At 49.6% G+C, this 13,647-nt stretch overlaps 1 protein-coding gene across 1 annotated transcript in view; it reads right to left on the bottom strand.

Moving 5' to 3' along the window:
* Nucleotides 1-2,318: 2,318 nt before the first annotated feature.
* The window catches only part of TMC2 (transmembrane channel like 2), a 59,993-nt gene continuing 48,664 nt past the window's right edge, over nt 2,319-13,647 (bottom strand). Inside the window, exons 19-20 of the mRNA XM_066386619.1 lie at nt 7,265-7,382; nt 2,319-2,536 (exon numbers count right to left, since the gene is read on the bottom strand). Of these exons, the coding sequence (XP_066242716.1) occupies nt 2,319-2,536; nt 7,265-7,382 (336 nt within the window). The remainder of the gene's footprint in view (nt 2,537-7,264; nt 7,383-13,647) is intronic.

Genomic DNA, 13,647 nt, shown 5'->3' with positions numbered 1-13,647 from the left:
GCATCATCAGAACAGGATAATTTGACTGTGTTTATGGTGAGTGTTTAGATATGTAGACAGCCATCAGAGGACTGAAGGTGATCTTCCAGAGGCTGATGGCTAAGCCTCTCTTGTTCCCTTCCCCAGGGGCTGGCTTTACCCCCAGGCAGGATAAGTTGCAGGCCGGGTGTCAGCATGACAACCATCTTTGGATCTTACAGTCCTGTTTGGTTGGGTTAGATTCTGTGAATTCTTGTGTCAAGGTCTCAGGTAAGTTAGTTCAGAACCAAGGTGTGTCCTCCCAGAAGACGGCATGTATCGGGCAGATAAAATATATTATGCTCACTTTGTTAAAGATGGCACTGCCCACGTAGAAGCCTGTCACCCAGGTGATATTAATGTGTGTCTCTGTGGGCTGTGGGCAGGCAGGATCCTTGTAGCCTGGGGCTTGGTTTTAGGACTCAACCTTTCCCACCCTTTTTGATGTGGTGTGGTGCAATCCCATCATGCCTCAGATAAGTGACTTAGTATTAGAGACTTCCCTATTTTGTATATTGGATTAAAGGTTTTGATTTCTACACTATAAAATGGGGGCAGAACAGGAGCTTGCTCCCTTAGTTCCTGAGATTAGCATTAGAGAGCAGAGAGAAGAGAGAGGCCATGTGGAGGAGAGGAGAGAGGCAGCCAAGATGGTGGAGTGCTGAAGGAGAAGCCAGTTTGTGCAGAGTTTGTGCAGGGAGAAGGAAGGAGATGGGGAACAGAGGTGAATAAGTCTGGTGAGCTAGAAACCTTTGATTCTAGGAAACTCGGATAAGTCAGTAGCTTCGTGAGCACTGAATGAGTGGGTTTTGGAACCCACTGGGTGTATTTCTTGCCTGCCGGGTGCAAGCTAGGATTAAAGCTAATGGCCCACCAGCTTTTGGCTCCATTGTTTCATTACCATCTGTCCGAATCCAATGCGAACCTGCATGGGCCAGGCGGCATGTGATGCACAAACATTTTTGGATTTGGGGGTGGATCTTGTTTCCATGGAGATGAAGCATTGGCCATATCTTATTTATTAGCCTGGCCTAGAGATGGACCACGGTGAAGTAATTTATCATTTCTCTGGGTCATGTGTCCTCATTCCCACTCCATCCCAGGGGGTGTGTGATGTTTTGGAGTTGGGTTGGAAAGAGGAAGGAATTAAGAAGGATGTTGGAAGTTATTTCAATTGTAGAGCTTATAAAATCTCTGTTAAATCTCCACCAGGGCTTTGTCTGATTTCCAGAGTGTAAGGGATTCTCCTGAGAACCCCTGGGGACACGACTGGGCGGTGGCTGAGGGAGGGGACTCCTTTCAGAACATAGAGACACAGAGTGTGCTGGTCTCTTGATCCTGAAGCCACGTGCTCACCAGGTAGAAGAAAGGAGGGAACTGCCTGCAAGATCCCAGGGCTCCCGAGGAGTCCTGGGCTGTGGCTGTGCTGAGCGTGCTGGCCAGGGCTTCTCAAGGGTCTGGCCTCCCCAGCTTATGCTGCCCAGGAGACATTCTTCATAAAACCCCAGGGTTGTCGGAGACAAGGCTCTGCATTGTGCCTTCTGTAAAGCTCCTCCAAGACCATCTTCAGCTTCTCTTACATAATCAACAGGCCGTCAACCACCTTTTAGAATCTGGTGCATCAGCAGGATTTCCCTGCCCTGAGCAATCTTCAGTTTCCTTCCATCACTCGCCGGCTCCTCGCCTTGCTGGAGGCCCCCGTGCATTCTGGGTGCTTCCTGACATCAGGCCCCCGTGCATTCTGGGTGCTTCCTGACATCAGGCCCCCGTGCATTCTGGGTGCTTCCTGACATCAGCTCCCCTCTGGGTCACCGTCTTCCCAGGCACCGCGGCTGGACTCGGCTCTATTTACTTTTATTTTCAATGGGTTCTTATACCTTGTGTTTTAACCATCCCACCTCTTTCATAGAGAGGCGATGGTCAGGAATATGGGCCCTCTGCCCCCTCCTCCTGCCCAGTTAGGGAGGCTGCCAGAAACCTCTCTCTCTCTCTCGACACGGGCACCACGAAAGAAGTCTATGATGGTGGTCACAGCCCTGGAGCAGAGGGAGCCCACCAGGAGTGCAAGGGCCAGAGCTGCCTGAACCAAGACCCTGGGAAGGACAGTTATGGGGAGAAAGGAGGTTCGGTTCCCCAGATGAAGCCATTGTCCTCCACTGCTGGCAGCCAACAAGGGCCTGAGACTCCGTAATCAAAGTCCCCACATTCACTAAGAGGAGAGAATGTGTGTGAGAGAGAGAGAGGAGAGAAAACACGGATTTCGGCGTGTGAGCTGGTGGGGCTCCTGTGAGTCCCAGCGGTCAGCGGGGAGGCCTCTGAGCACTCTTTCTAGAAGCCGACCTCCCGGGATGCATCGGAGGCCGGGCTTGCCCAGAGTCCGGTCTGATGCCAGGAGGCTGAGACACAGGGAGGTGACCGGAGGCAGGCAGTGTGGTCCCACCGGCAGAACTGGAGGTCCCAGAGCCCTGTGCCTTCTTGTCCAGGGTCTGGCTTTGGCTGGCAGACTGGGGCACGGGCCCTGGAAACAGAACCAAGATGAGAATGAGGATGTGAGAGATTCTGCTATGTTTTTTATTTTATTTATTTATTTACTTATTTTTTTATAGAGACAGAGAGAGAGTCAGAGAGAGGGATAGACAGGGACAGACAGACAGGAACGGAGAGAGACGAGAAGCATCAATCATCAGTTTTTCGTTGCAACACCTTAGTTGTTCATTGATTGCTTTCCCATATGTGCCTTGACCGTGGGCCTTCAGCAGACCAAGTAACCCCTTGCTCGAGCCAGCGACCTTGGGTCCAAGCTGGTGAGCTTTTGCTCAAACCAGATGAGCCTGCGCTCAAGCTGGTGACCTCTGGGTCTTGAACCTGGGTCCTTCCGCATCCCAGTTCAACGCTCTATCCACTGCGCCACCGCCTGGTCAGGCGAACCTGGGTTTTCTTGACTATCAACTCAGGACTATAACAACAGCCCCACAGGCGGCTGCCGGAGGGAGTCACATACGATAATGGAGGGGGTTGTGTAAACTGGAATCAGATCCAATTTCTGGCTCTTTCACTTACCTGTCTCCTTCCCTTTCCCTAACTCCAAGCTAGGGGCGATTCCTGGCTTGCTCTCCTCTCCACCAAGCCAGTTTCTGGGACACAGGAAGGGACCCGTTATGGATGGGTGTGGCCCGTGACCGAGGTCCAGGCTCTGACATACACCACTTCCAGGTGTGTCTGTAGGCTTTTCCCCTCGCACTGGCCTGATGCAGGTGGAGTCACAGGACGGGAGGAGCCAGGGTTCCCCCATCAAACGGAAACCCCCAGTTCTGGACACCGTGTGGAGTGAGAAGTAAAGGTTGATTGCGTTTGAGCCATTCAGCTGTTCGAGGACCTGTTTGTTACAGCAGCGAAGATCAGTTTACTAGTGAATGCTTTAAGGAGAGAAGTTAAGTGAGGGCAGCAATGAGGCTCCTGGAATTTTCCACACTCAAGGTTGACCATCTTCCTAAGCTCTCGTGGATATGTTCCGATAACACTTCATTAAAAAAAAATAATACTGCATGCAGTACTGATTTAATCAAAATGAAATGGAAAGGACTTTGGATCTGTAATAAAAATAAAAAATTGAGTAAAGGCAAACTTTAAAACAAAAGCTTGGCCCTGGCTGGTTGGCTCAGCAGTAGAGCATCAGCCCAGTGCGTGGAAGTCCTGGGTTTGATTCCCGGCCACGGCACACAGGAGAAGCACCCATCTGTTTCTCCACACTTTCCCCTCTCCTTCCTCTCTCTCTCTTTCTTACCCTCCTGCAGCCAAGGCTCCATTGGAGCAAAGTTGGCCTGGGTGCTGAGGACAGCTCCATGGCCTCCACCTCAGGCGCTAGAATGGCTCCAGCAGCAATGGAGCAATAGATCCCCATGGGCAGAACATTGCCCCTTGGTGGGCATGCCAGGTGGATCCTGGTTGGGCACATGGGGGAGTCTGTCTGTCTGCCTCCCCACTTCTCACTTCGGAAAAGTACAAAATAATAATAATAATAAAACAGCAGGCCCTGGCCGGTTGGCTCAGTGGTAGAGCGTCGGCCTGGCGTGCAGAAGTCCCGGGTTCGATTCCCGGCCAGGGCACACAGGAGAAGCGAAGCGCCCATTTGCTTCTCCACCCTTCCCCCTCTCCTTTCTCTCTGTCTCTCTCTTCCCCTCCCGCAGCTGAGGCTCCATTGGAGCAAGGATGGCTCGGGCACTGGGGATGGCTCTTTGGCCTCTGCCCCAGGCGCTAGAGTGGCTCTGGTCGCAACAGAGTGATGCCCCGGAGGGGCAGAGCATCGCCCCCTGGTGGGCAGAGCCTCGCCCCTGGTGGGCGTGCCGGGTGGATCCCGGTCGGGCGCATGCGGGAATCTGTCTGACTGTCTCTCCCCATTTCCAGCTTCAGAAAAATACAAATAAAATAAAATAAATAAATAAAACAGCAGCCAGTGGAGAAAGGAGGGGGAAGGAGTGGGTAAGGGGGACAGGCATGTTAGGATTCTGGGAACATGCACTGACCACTGTCAAACTGGTGTAAATTTCTGGGTTTCTCATGGAAAACCCTTTGTACACCTATGTTTCCTTCCATATTTCAGTCCAGCAGTGTCCAAATACGTGTGTTCCGTTTTTTGTTTTTGTTTTGTTGATTTTATAGCATAGTATTTATTGCATTCACTCCCTGTCCTGACCTGTGTGGGAAAATTAGGTGATTTCAAATCTTTTCCTCAGCTTCACGGTCATAAGCTGCCAGTTGGTCACTAACGCATCTCCTCTCTAAATCAGTCCATGAGGCCACCGCCGGACTGCCTGCTGACCTTACCAACAGGAAATCTATTGCTTCGAAATGTCTTCCATATATTTTGGGAGACTCACGAGGGATAAATCCTGGTTTGATACAAACTTTTTGCCCTCTTGTTTGCTTGTGACTGTTCAATAGTAACTTGTTACCGTACTAGAATCCTTCTTACTGTTCTAATTAACATCAAGTGTTTGCTAGAGATGCACGTGGGTGCCCTGTGTCTCCTGAGCTGATTCCACCCACAGTCACACTCTGGATTAGTGAGTGGATCTGGGGCGCAGAGAATGAACTGATGGAGGGCGTTCACCCTGCAGGGAAATACTGCTGTGTGCTTCCATTCTTCTTGTTGCTGTTTCTCATTGCTTCCCGGGCATGTGCCAAAGGCATCAACTAAATGATAAATAATTTCTGCACTAAAAATTCTAACTCCTAAACGATTAGCCATTTCCTGTGCATCTTGCTCATCCCTCCCACCAAAATTACAGCATACTGGCACTGTTTAAATTTCTTTTTTTTCTTTTTTTTTGTATTTTTCTGAAGTTGGAAACGGGAAGGCAGTCAGACAGACTCCCGCATGTGCCTGACCGGGATCCACCCGGCATGCCCACCAGGGGGAGATGCTTTGCCCATCTGGGGCGTTGCTCTGTTGCAACCGGAGCCATTCTAGCCTCTGAGGCAGAGGCCACAGAGCCATCCTCAGAGCCCAGGCAAACTTTGCTCCAGTGGAGCCTTGGCTGCGGGAGGGGAAGAGAGAGACAGAGAGGAAGGAGAGGGGGAGGGGTGGAGAAGCAGATGGGCGCTTCTCCTGTGTGCCCTGGCCGGGAATCAAACCCGGGACTCCTGCACACCAGGCTGACACTCTACCACTGAGCCAACCGGCCAAGGCCTGACACTGTTTAATTTTAAATGAGGGACAACCTCTGGAAAATGGGATCACCTCAGAGGTGGTCTCTTTCAGTTTGACTCTTTCTTACTCCCAAGGTGGATTTTTTTGTTTTTGTTTTTGTTTTTTCCAAGAGAGAGAGAGAGAGAGAGACATCAGTTTGTTGTCCCACTTATTTATGCATTCATTGGTTGATTCTTGTATGTGCCCTGAGCAGGGACCCAATGAGCAACCTTGGCGTATCAGGACGATGCTCTAACCCAGGGGTCCCCAAACTTTTTACACAGGGGGCCAGTTCACTGTCCCTCAGACCATTGGAGGGCCGGACTATAAAAAAAACTATGAACAAATCCCTATGCACACTGCACATATCTTATTTTAAAGTAAAAAAACAAAACGGGAACAAATATAACATTTAAAATAAAGAACAAGTAAATTTAAATCAACAAACTGACCAGTATTTCAATGGGAACTATGCTCCTCTCACTGACCACCAATGAAAGAGGTGCCTCTTCTGGAAGTGCAGTGGGGGCCGGATAAATGGCCTCAGGGGGCCACATGTGGCCCGCGGGCTGTAGTTTGGGGACCCCTGCTCTAACCAATGGAGCTACCCAGCCGGGGCTGGAAATGGCTTTTTTTTTTAATCAACTTTTTTTTTTTTAGATTTTATTTATTCATTTTAGAGAGAGAAGACAGCGAGAGACAGACACAGAGAAGGGGGAGGACCAGGACGCATCAACTCCCACATGTGCCTTGACCAGGCAAGCCCGGGGTTTCGAACCGGCAACCTCGGCATTCCAGGTCGACGCTTTACCCATTGCGCCACCGCAGGTCAGGCTGGAAATGGCTTTTGATTAGTCCCCTCTGAAGTCCCGTGACACCTTACTTTGGAACCCGTGTGGCTGTTTCTTATCCTTTTATTCTAGATCATCTAGTGCTGTTCTTTTAAAGAGAGAATATAAACGTGAAGCAGCAGCTAGACGCAAATCTCCCTCTTCCTCCTAAACAAGTCATTCAAAACAACATAGAAAACGAATACCTCCTCCGGCCCCAGCCCACACCTTGAGCATCTTAGAGAGGCCTGGTGGACCCCGAGCGTGCTTCTACACCGGGTTCAGTAGCCAGACATTTAAGAGGCTCTGACAAGAGAACTAACAGATTCATCAGAAGAGACACTGAAGAAAAGACAACATCGTTTCAGAAACAACGGCTCGGTGAGGAGGCACACAGAGAAGACAAGTCACCGCGGAAGATGTGGCGAGAGACTTGCGGGACAGGAAGGAGCCGGGACCCTGCGGGAAGAGCGGGGCTCTTTCTCCGTAGCGCAGAGGCACCGCACCCCCTTCCTCCCAGCCCTCTCTCCTCGGCCCTTTCTCTGTGCCAGGACCCCAGCCAAGCCCCTGAAGCCAAGACCGCGTGAGGCCGGCACTGCAGTGAGTGTGTCCTTAACCATCGTCGGAACTCTGCTTCCAATCCCAGCTCCGTCTGAGGTCGCAACGGATGCCCTTTCCACGCCTTTCCACGTGGCCTGGTGAACCGTGACCAGGGAACAGCGTTTACCTGCTTCGGCGGGCTGGGGCTGGGTGGCGTGTTTGGAGGCGCCTGGCGCTGCGTCCTGCGAGTCTCCGGCGGTGGCTCTGCCTTTGACAGATTTGTGGCTCTTCTCCACGTCGCGGAGCTGCGGGGGGGAGGGGGAATGAATGGTGGATCTCGGCGGGGAAACAGGCGGGCGTGGGATCTAGAGGATGAGGGAACTCTTTTATCTTCAGTTCTGGGGAACGACATTCAATCGCCTAGGAGCAGTCATCCTCAGGACAGCCGGCAGGGGGCAGCCGAGCCTCAGGTTTGCACAGCGTGGTTTTTTGTTTTGTTTTGTTTTTAAACTTCTTGTGGGCTTTCAGCCCTTTTTGATAGATACATGAATTCCAAACTGCCCTCTTGATGCTCCGCTTCTCTGTCAGACCTCACCCTTACTGAACTATCGCCCCTGAGACAGAGGAATTCCAAGAAGCTGGCAAGCCCCCCCAAGGAGGGGCGCCGGACACACCAGGACTTTTGATTCAACACCCACTCGCTCGAGACTCTCCTTTTACCCTATAAATTCATCCCCCCAGCTTGTACTGGTGCCCTTCTTTCAGAGAAGCACCCCGGCAGGTCTTTCTCCTCTAATAAAGCCTGCACACCTGGTGTTCGAGTGCCGTCTCATTCTTACATCTGGTGCCGAAACCCGGGACAGGGTACCGACTGCCTGGACGATCCCCTTGCCGGCCGAACTTACAACCAGGGAAGCAGTGGACAGCGGCAGCTCCCCCGGGTAACTCTCTGATTCTGTTTGGCTGTGTGAGTGCGGTTGAGCAACCGGCAGTCCAACCCTGTCCTGAACCCCGGCTGGACCAGGAAGGTAAGGAGTTTCTCTCTCCCCTTCCCCGGTTAGCCTCCAAATTTCTCTCCAAAAACACCCCTTCCTGGTCAGACGGTTTTGACTTCGGACCCCATATCTACGGGTAGTCTGCCTCTACTCCTCTACTGGACTTCTACAAAAGTCTAGGCGCATCTAGCCAGGCCACTCTCCTATGTCCCGGGATCTCGGCCTTGGGGTAATGACCTCCTGTCTGAGACTCTCTTTCTACGGAGATTTTCTCCTCTTGGAACTGTGACTGAAGGCGGGGACACCCCCTTCTCTCACCAGTCTCCTCTACTATGGGCTCCTCTCAATCTCAGGCCTCAGAGACTACTCCTCTACTCCTTCAGGACTCCTCTACTCCTTCAGGACTCCTCTACTCCTTCCGGACTCCTCTACTCCTTCCAGACTCCTCTACTCCTTCAGGACTCCTCTACTCCTTCAGGACTCCTCTACTCCTTCAGGGCTCCTCTACTCCTTCCGGACTCCTCTACTCCTTCAGGACTCCTCTACTCCTTCAGGACTCCTCTACTCCTTCAGGGCTCCTCTACTCCTTCAGGACTCCTCTACTCCTTCCAGACTCCTCTACTCCTTCGGAACTCACCCTACTCTCTGGGGTTCACAGTTTGGGAGGTTTCTACTCCGAGTGGCTAGCTTCTACGGACTTCCTCAGAAGTCTAGGTGCCTAGCCAGGTTACTTTCTACTACAATTACAATATCCTAAGAGATCTTGACAACTTTTGCCACTGGACAGGGACAACATCAGAGATTCCTTACGTGCAGGCCTCTCTTCTCCCTTCGCTCCTGTCCTTAATTTCTGTGCTGCTTGTTCTACACACAGACCATTTTTGGCCAGAGAAACCTCACCTAAAACCTCCGCTCCTAATCTTTCCTTTTCCACAGACTCCCAACTCTCTCTACCTCCTGCCTGACCCCTGGGGTCACCCCTTTCTTGGGACCCCTCTCTGGTCCCTCTGCAAATCTCTTCCATTGGAGACTCTTCCCTCCAGAGAGCCCCCTCCCTTCACAGAATCCTCTTTCTTATTCACTTGCAAATACCAGTCACTCTCTCCTCCCCTGCTGGCCAGGGGCCCCTCCCTTCTCCACTGTGTTCTTAACCCTCCCCCCCTCCTTAGAAGCTGTGGCTCCAGCTGCGGTGCCTGTCTCTCTTCTTTGACCCCTCCCTACCGGCTCCAGTGGTGCCTGCCTGTCTCTCCTTCGCCCCAACCCCCTCCTCACAAGCTCTGCCTCTTTCTTCTTCGACCCCTCCTCCCTCCTTACAGGCTTACTTTCTGTTTACCTTTATTTAAACTGACCTGGACGCTAATGCAGCCCAGCAACTTACGTGGACTGTCTTACCCCAGGGGTTCAAAAAGAGCCCACACCTGTTTGGGCAGGCACTAACTCAGGATTTAGCAGCATGCAATCTAAAAACTAGTACTCTCTTACAATATGTAGATAACCTACTCCTCTGAAGCCCCTCCCTGCCTGCCTCAAGGAGACACACCTCCACCCTTCTAACTTCCTCGCTATAAAGGGATATCGTATCTTCTCTGCTAAGGTTCAACTTCACTCTTAGTCTGTAGTCTATCTGGGCATCACCTTAACCCCCACTACCTGAGGTCTCACCCTAGATCGAACTCAGACCCTCCATAGTCTCCGACCACCTATCAACGCATATCAAATCCTTTCTTTCCTCAGTCTAATAGGCTTCTTTAGACACTAGATTCCCAGTTTTGCTCTCTTAGTCAAGCCCCTCAGTGAGATCTTCTGAGCATGGCTTTTAAGGTCTATAATGGCCAAGGAAGTAACAGAAAAGGCAAATAAGGCCCAAAAGAAGTCAGGAAATACCAGCTTTTGGCATACGCTCTTAAAGGCTCCAGTGCCCTAAAGGGCTTCATAGGATTCCATCAGGGAATGGAGTGGAAAGAAAGGTCATTAAACTGAAGCCTGCCAGGCTTCCCGGCCCCATCAAGGAACACATCATTGCTGTGGAAGAGGGACATGAGAAGGTAAGCTGCCCCCTTGCTCCATGGAGGGAGGGTTCAGTCTCTTCTAGCCCTGCTCCAGCTACCTGTGACCTGACCTTGCCCAGCATGCTAGGAATTGCCACTGAAGGCCCAAGGACGAGCCTAAGGTATTTCTTCCAAGTAGCAGATAAACTGATCTCATTTCTTGTAAACACAAGGGCCATCTACTATGCCTCGCTTGAATATTTCAGTTTTATTTATGCCTCAAAGATCTCTACTGTGGGTATTGACAGTCAAATTTTGTTACTTTATTTAATGTATAGTATCTCCATTATTCCTCGTGTCTCAATGCCCCAGGCCTATTATAGGCTGGAATATGCTGCTAATTCCAGCTAGAAGCAGTGGTAACTAGGACTTAAACTCTAGCTGCAAAGTGTAGAAATGTAACCCTTTCCCTAAGTACTTGCAGGATTTACAGGTTACTCAGCAAATTGATCAAAGACTGTCCAAGAGGTGCTTCCAGCATTACATCACCCAAGGACTGACTTTCACGTGGACAGGTCCACACATACTGTGATTCTGACAACTCCCACTGCTGCTAAAGTAGAAAAATGGCATGTCTTACTCCAACCACAAACCGGAAGCTGGCTGGTCTATGTATGGTGAATATATGAAGAAACTAAGGAACTCTTTTAATCAGACTTTGGCAAAAGGGAAACTAGGATAAAAAGAAAGTCAACTTAATTGTCACTAAAGGTTAAAGATTTTTAAATTAAGAGTTCTGATTAGAAAAGAAATGTATGTTTTTATTTATTTAATTTTATTTTTTACAGAGACAGAGACAGAGTCAGAGAGAGGGATAGATAGGGACAGACAGACAGGAACGGAGGGAGATGAGAAGCATCAATCATCAGTTTTTCGTTGCGACACCTTAGTTGTTCATTGATTGCTTTCTCATATGTGTCTTGACCGTGGGCCTTCAGCAGACTGAGTAACCCCTTGCTCAAGCCAGTGATCTTGGGTACACACTGGTGAGCTTTTGCTCAAACCAGATGAGCCTGCACTCAAACTGGCGACCTTGGGGTCTCGAACCTACATCTTTCTGCATCCCAGTCCGATGCTTCATCCACTGCACCACTGCCTGGTCAGGCAAGAATTGTACGGTTTTAATAATAGACTGGATAAGATGTAAGTTGTAGAAAGTTTGTGCAGATTGTAGGTGGTTTGTACTGAGAAAAAAGAATTTGAACAATCAGAAAACGGGTTTTCAAAGAATGTTTAATCAGTCAGGTTAGCTAAGAATCCTCTACTCTCCCCACTTATTGGGACGAATCTTTCTTCCACCCTGACTATCTGGAGCTCAGAAACAGAGAAACAAAACCAACCCCTTGTCCATCAATTCTCTATTCACCTCTCAGCCTGCATCACCCAATCAGGGGCTTTCTACTTGTGTGGGACCAACACCTATATGTGTCTCCCTACTAACTGGACAGAAACATGTACCCTAATCTATCTCACCCCAAATATCAACCCAATCCCACCCCATGAGCCTCTTTCAGTCCCTAGTACACTACCTGTCAATCTAAGGACCAAACAAGCTATACAGGTAAATCCTCTCCTTGTTGCTTTAAGAATTTCTACAGAAGTAGATCTAGGGGCAGGGGGACTGGCCACTGCCCTGTCTTATTCCCACTTTCTCTCTCTCTCTCTCCCTCTGAAGCCCAGTGAATTTGTAAATATGAAGTCAGTGGTTTCACACAAACTGGGTGTCTTGACTATTGCCTTTCATTGGTCCACTCACTCTCCTATTTATTTTTCTAACTTTTAGACCCTGCCTCTTATGTTTAACAGTTTCTTACAGAACCACATGCAGACCTTCGCCAATCAGAAAATTGGAAAAATCTACCTAACCCTACACATGAACCCTGAAACCTGCCCTCATGAAACAGAAAAACCTGAAATCCTATATCAGCAAACCCCCTAAACCCTATCTTTCAAACCCTACAGGTCCCCTAACCCTAAAGCTCTCCCGTATCCCTAAAGAACTAGGAGAATGAATAGCATTCACCTCTTAACACTTCTCAGTCTTTTTACCCTTCACATAGTAAGAGGACAAGATCACGGGGTCTTCTTGGCTGAAGAAGAGCCTACAAACAGACATGAAACATTTCTTTTAGCTCAAGCTAACTGCTCTCTCTCCAGGGCTGCCAGGAAAGAATATCTCTAACTTTACCATGGAAGAACTTTCACCCCCGCTATACAACCCTCCTTATCCAAATACTTGCCTCTTTCTTTATCAAGTTCCTACAGGCCTGGATGAGAGGAATCTCTAGGATAACCTACAATCAAATGCTCCTACACTCCTATTCCCCAATACCCCAAGGAGAACTTCATGAGGGAAATATCAAATAGGTAGGGATGACAGCAGGAAGAAGTTGCCCCTCAGCCCGAGAAGTTTCCTCCTGAATGTTCTCCAAACCCCCTTCCTTTTAAACCACACATATTCAGTCCTTCTAAAACTTACACCAACAGGTTTCCTGTCTCTAAAAATCACCACATGTCCTCCCATTCAAGAGGAACCAGACCAGCATGTCTCATGAGACTCATCCAGGAGACCGTGTATCACTCGGCACTCGCAACAAGCAACTAACAATTATTACCTCGCAAAAATTTTTTACTTCCTCACTCAGGTTTTCGAGGACATCGCCTGGTTCAGACCTCACAGCACGGAAATTGACGACCTCCTTAACTGGATGGGGGACTTGGCTTGGCAAGGTTCTTTTCTTGAGTTCTCTCCAGAAGAAGCAATAATTTTCCAATTTTTGCTCCTCTTTCTCCTCGTCACCCCTCACTGTATATTATAAAATTAATCACTGCCTTTCTGTTATATGTAACCACAGAATTGAGAAATGATAGATACATGAATTTACCAGGAATTAAAACTGCCCTCTTGATGCTCCGCTTATCTGTCAGACCTCACCCTTACTGGACTATCGCCCCTGAGACAGAGGAATTCCAAAAAGCTGACAAGCGTCCCCAAGGAGGAGCATTCCAGACATACCAGGACTTTTGATTCAACACCCACTTGCTCGAGACTCTCCTTTTACCCTATAAATTCGTCCCCACAGCTTGTACTGGTGCCCTTCTCCCCGGAGGAGTGCCCGGCAGGTCTTTCTCCTCTAATAAAGCCTGCACACCTGGTGTTCAAGTGCCGTCTCATTCTTACACTTTTATTCTTTTTTCTTTTTTTTTAGATTTTATTTATTCATTTTTATTAGGGGTTTTATTTATTCATATACAGGTGGAGGAGCAGGAAGCATCAACTTCCATGTGTGCCTTTGACCGGGTAAGCCTGGCATTTCGAACCGGCAACCTCAGCGTTCCAGGTCGAGGCTTTATCCGCTGCGCCACCACAGGTCAGGCTTGCACAGCATCTTTAGGAGCATCCGGCCAGGGCGGGGGGGGGGGGGGGGGTTGGGATGGAAGCCCTCCCTCCAGTTCTGGAGTTCAATGGTTTTCTTTATCTGAGCTGGGGCCCGGTGAGATGAAGGAAGTGAGGGTGGGGTGGTGGA

Source organism: Saccopteryx leptura, chromosome 5 (genome assembly GCF_036850995.1).
Source record: "Saccopteryx leptura isolate mSacLep1 chromosome 5, mSacLep1_pri_phased_curated, whole genome shotgun sequence".
NCBI lineage: Eukaryota > Metazoa > Chordata > Mammalia > Chiroptera > Emballonuridae > Saccopteryx > Saccopteryx leptura.
This window is presented reverse-complemented; position numbering and strand designations above follow the sequence as displayed.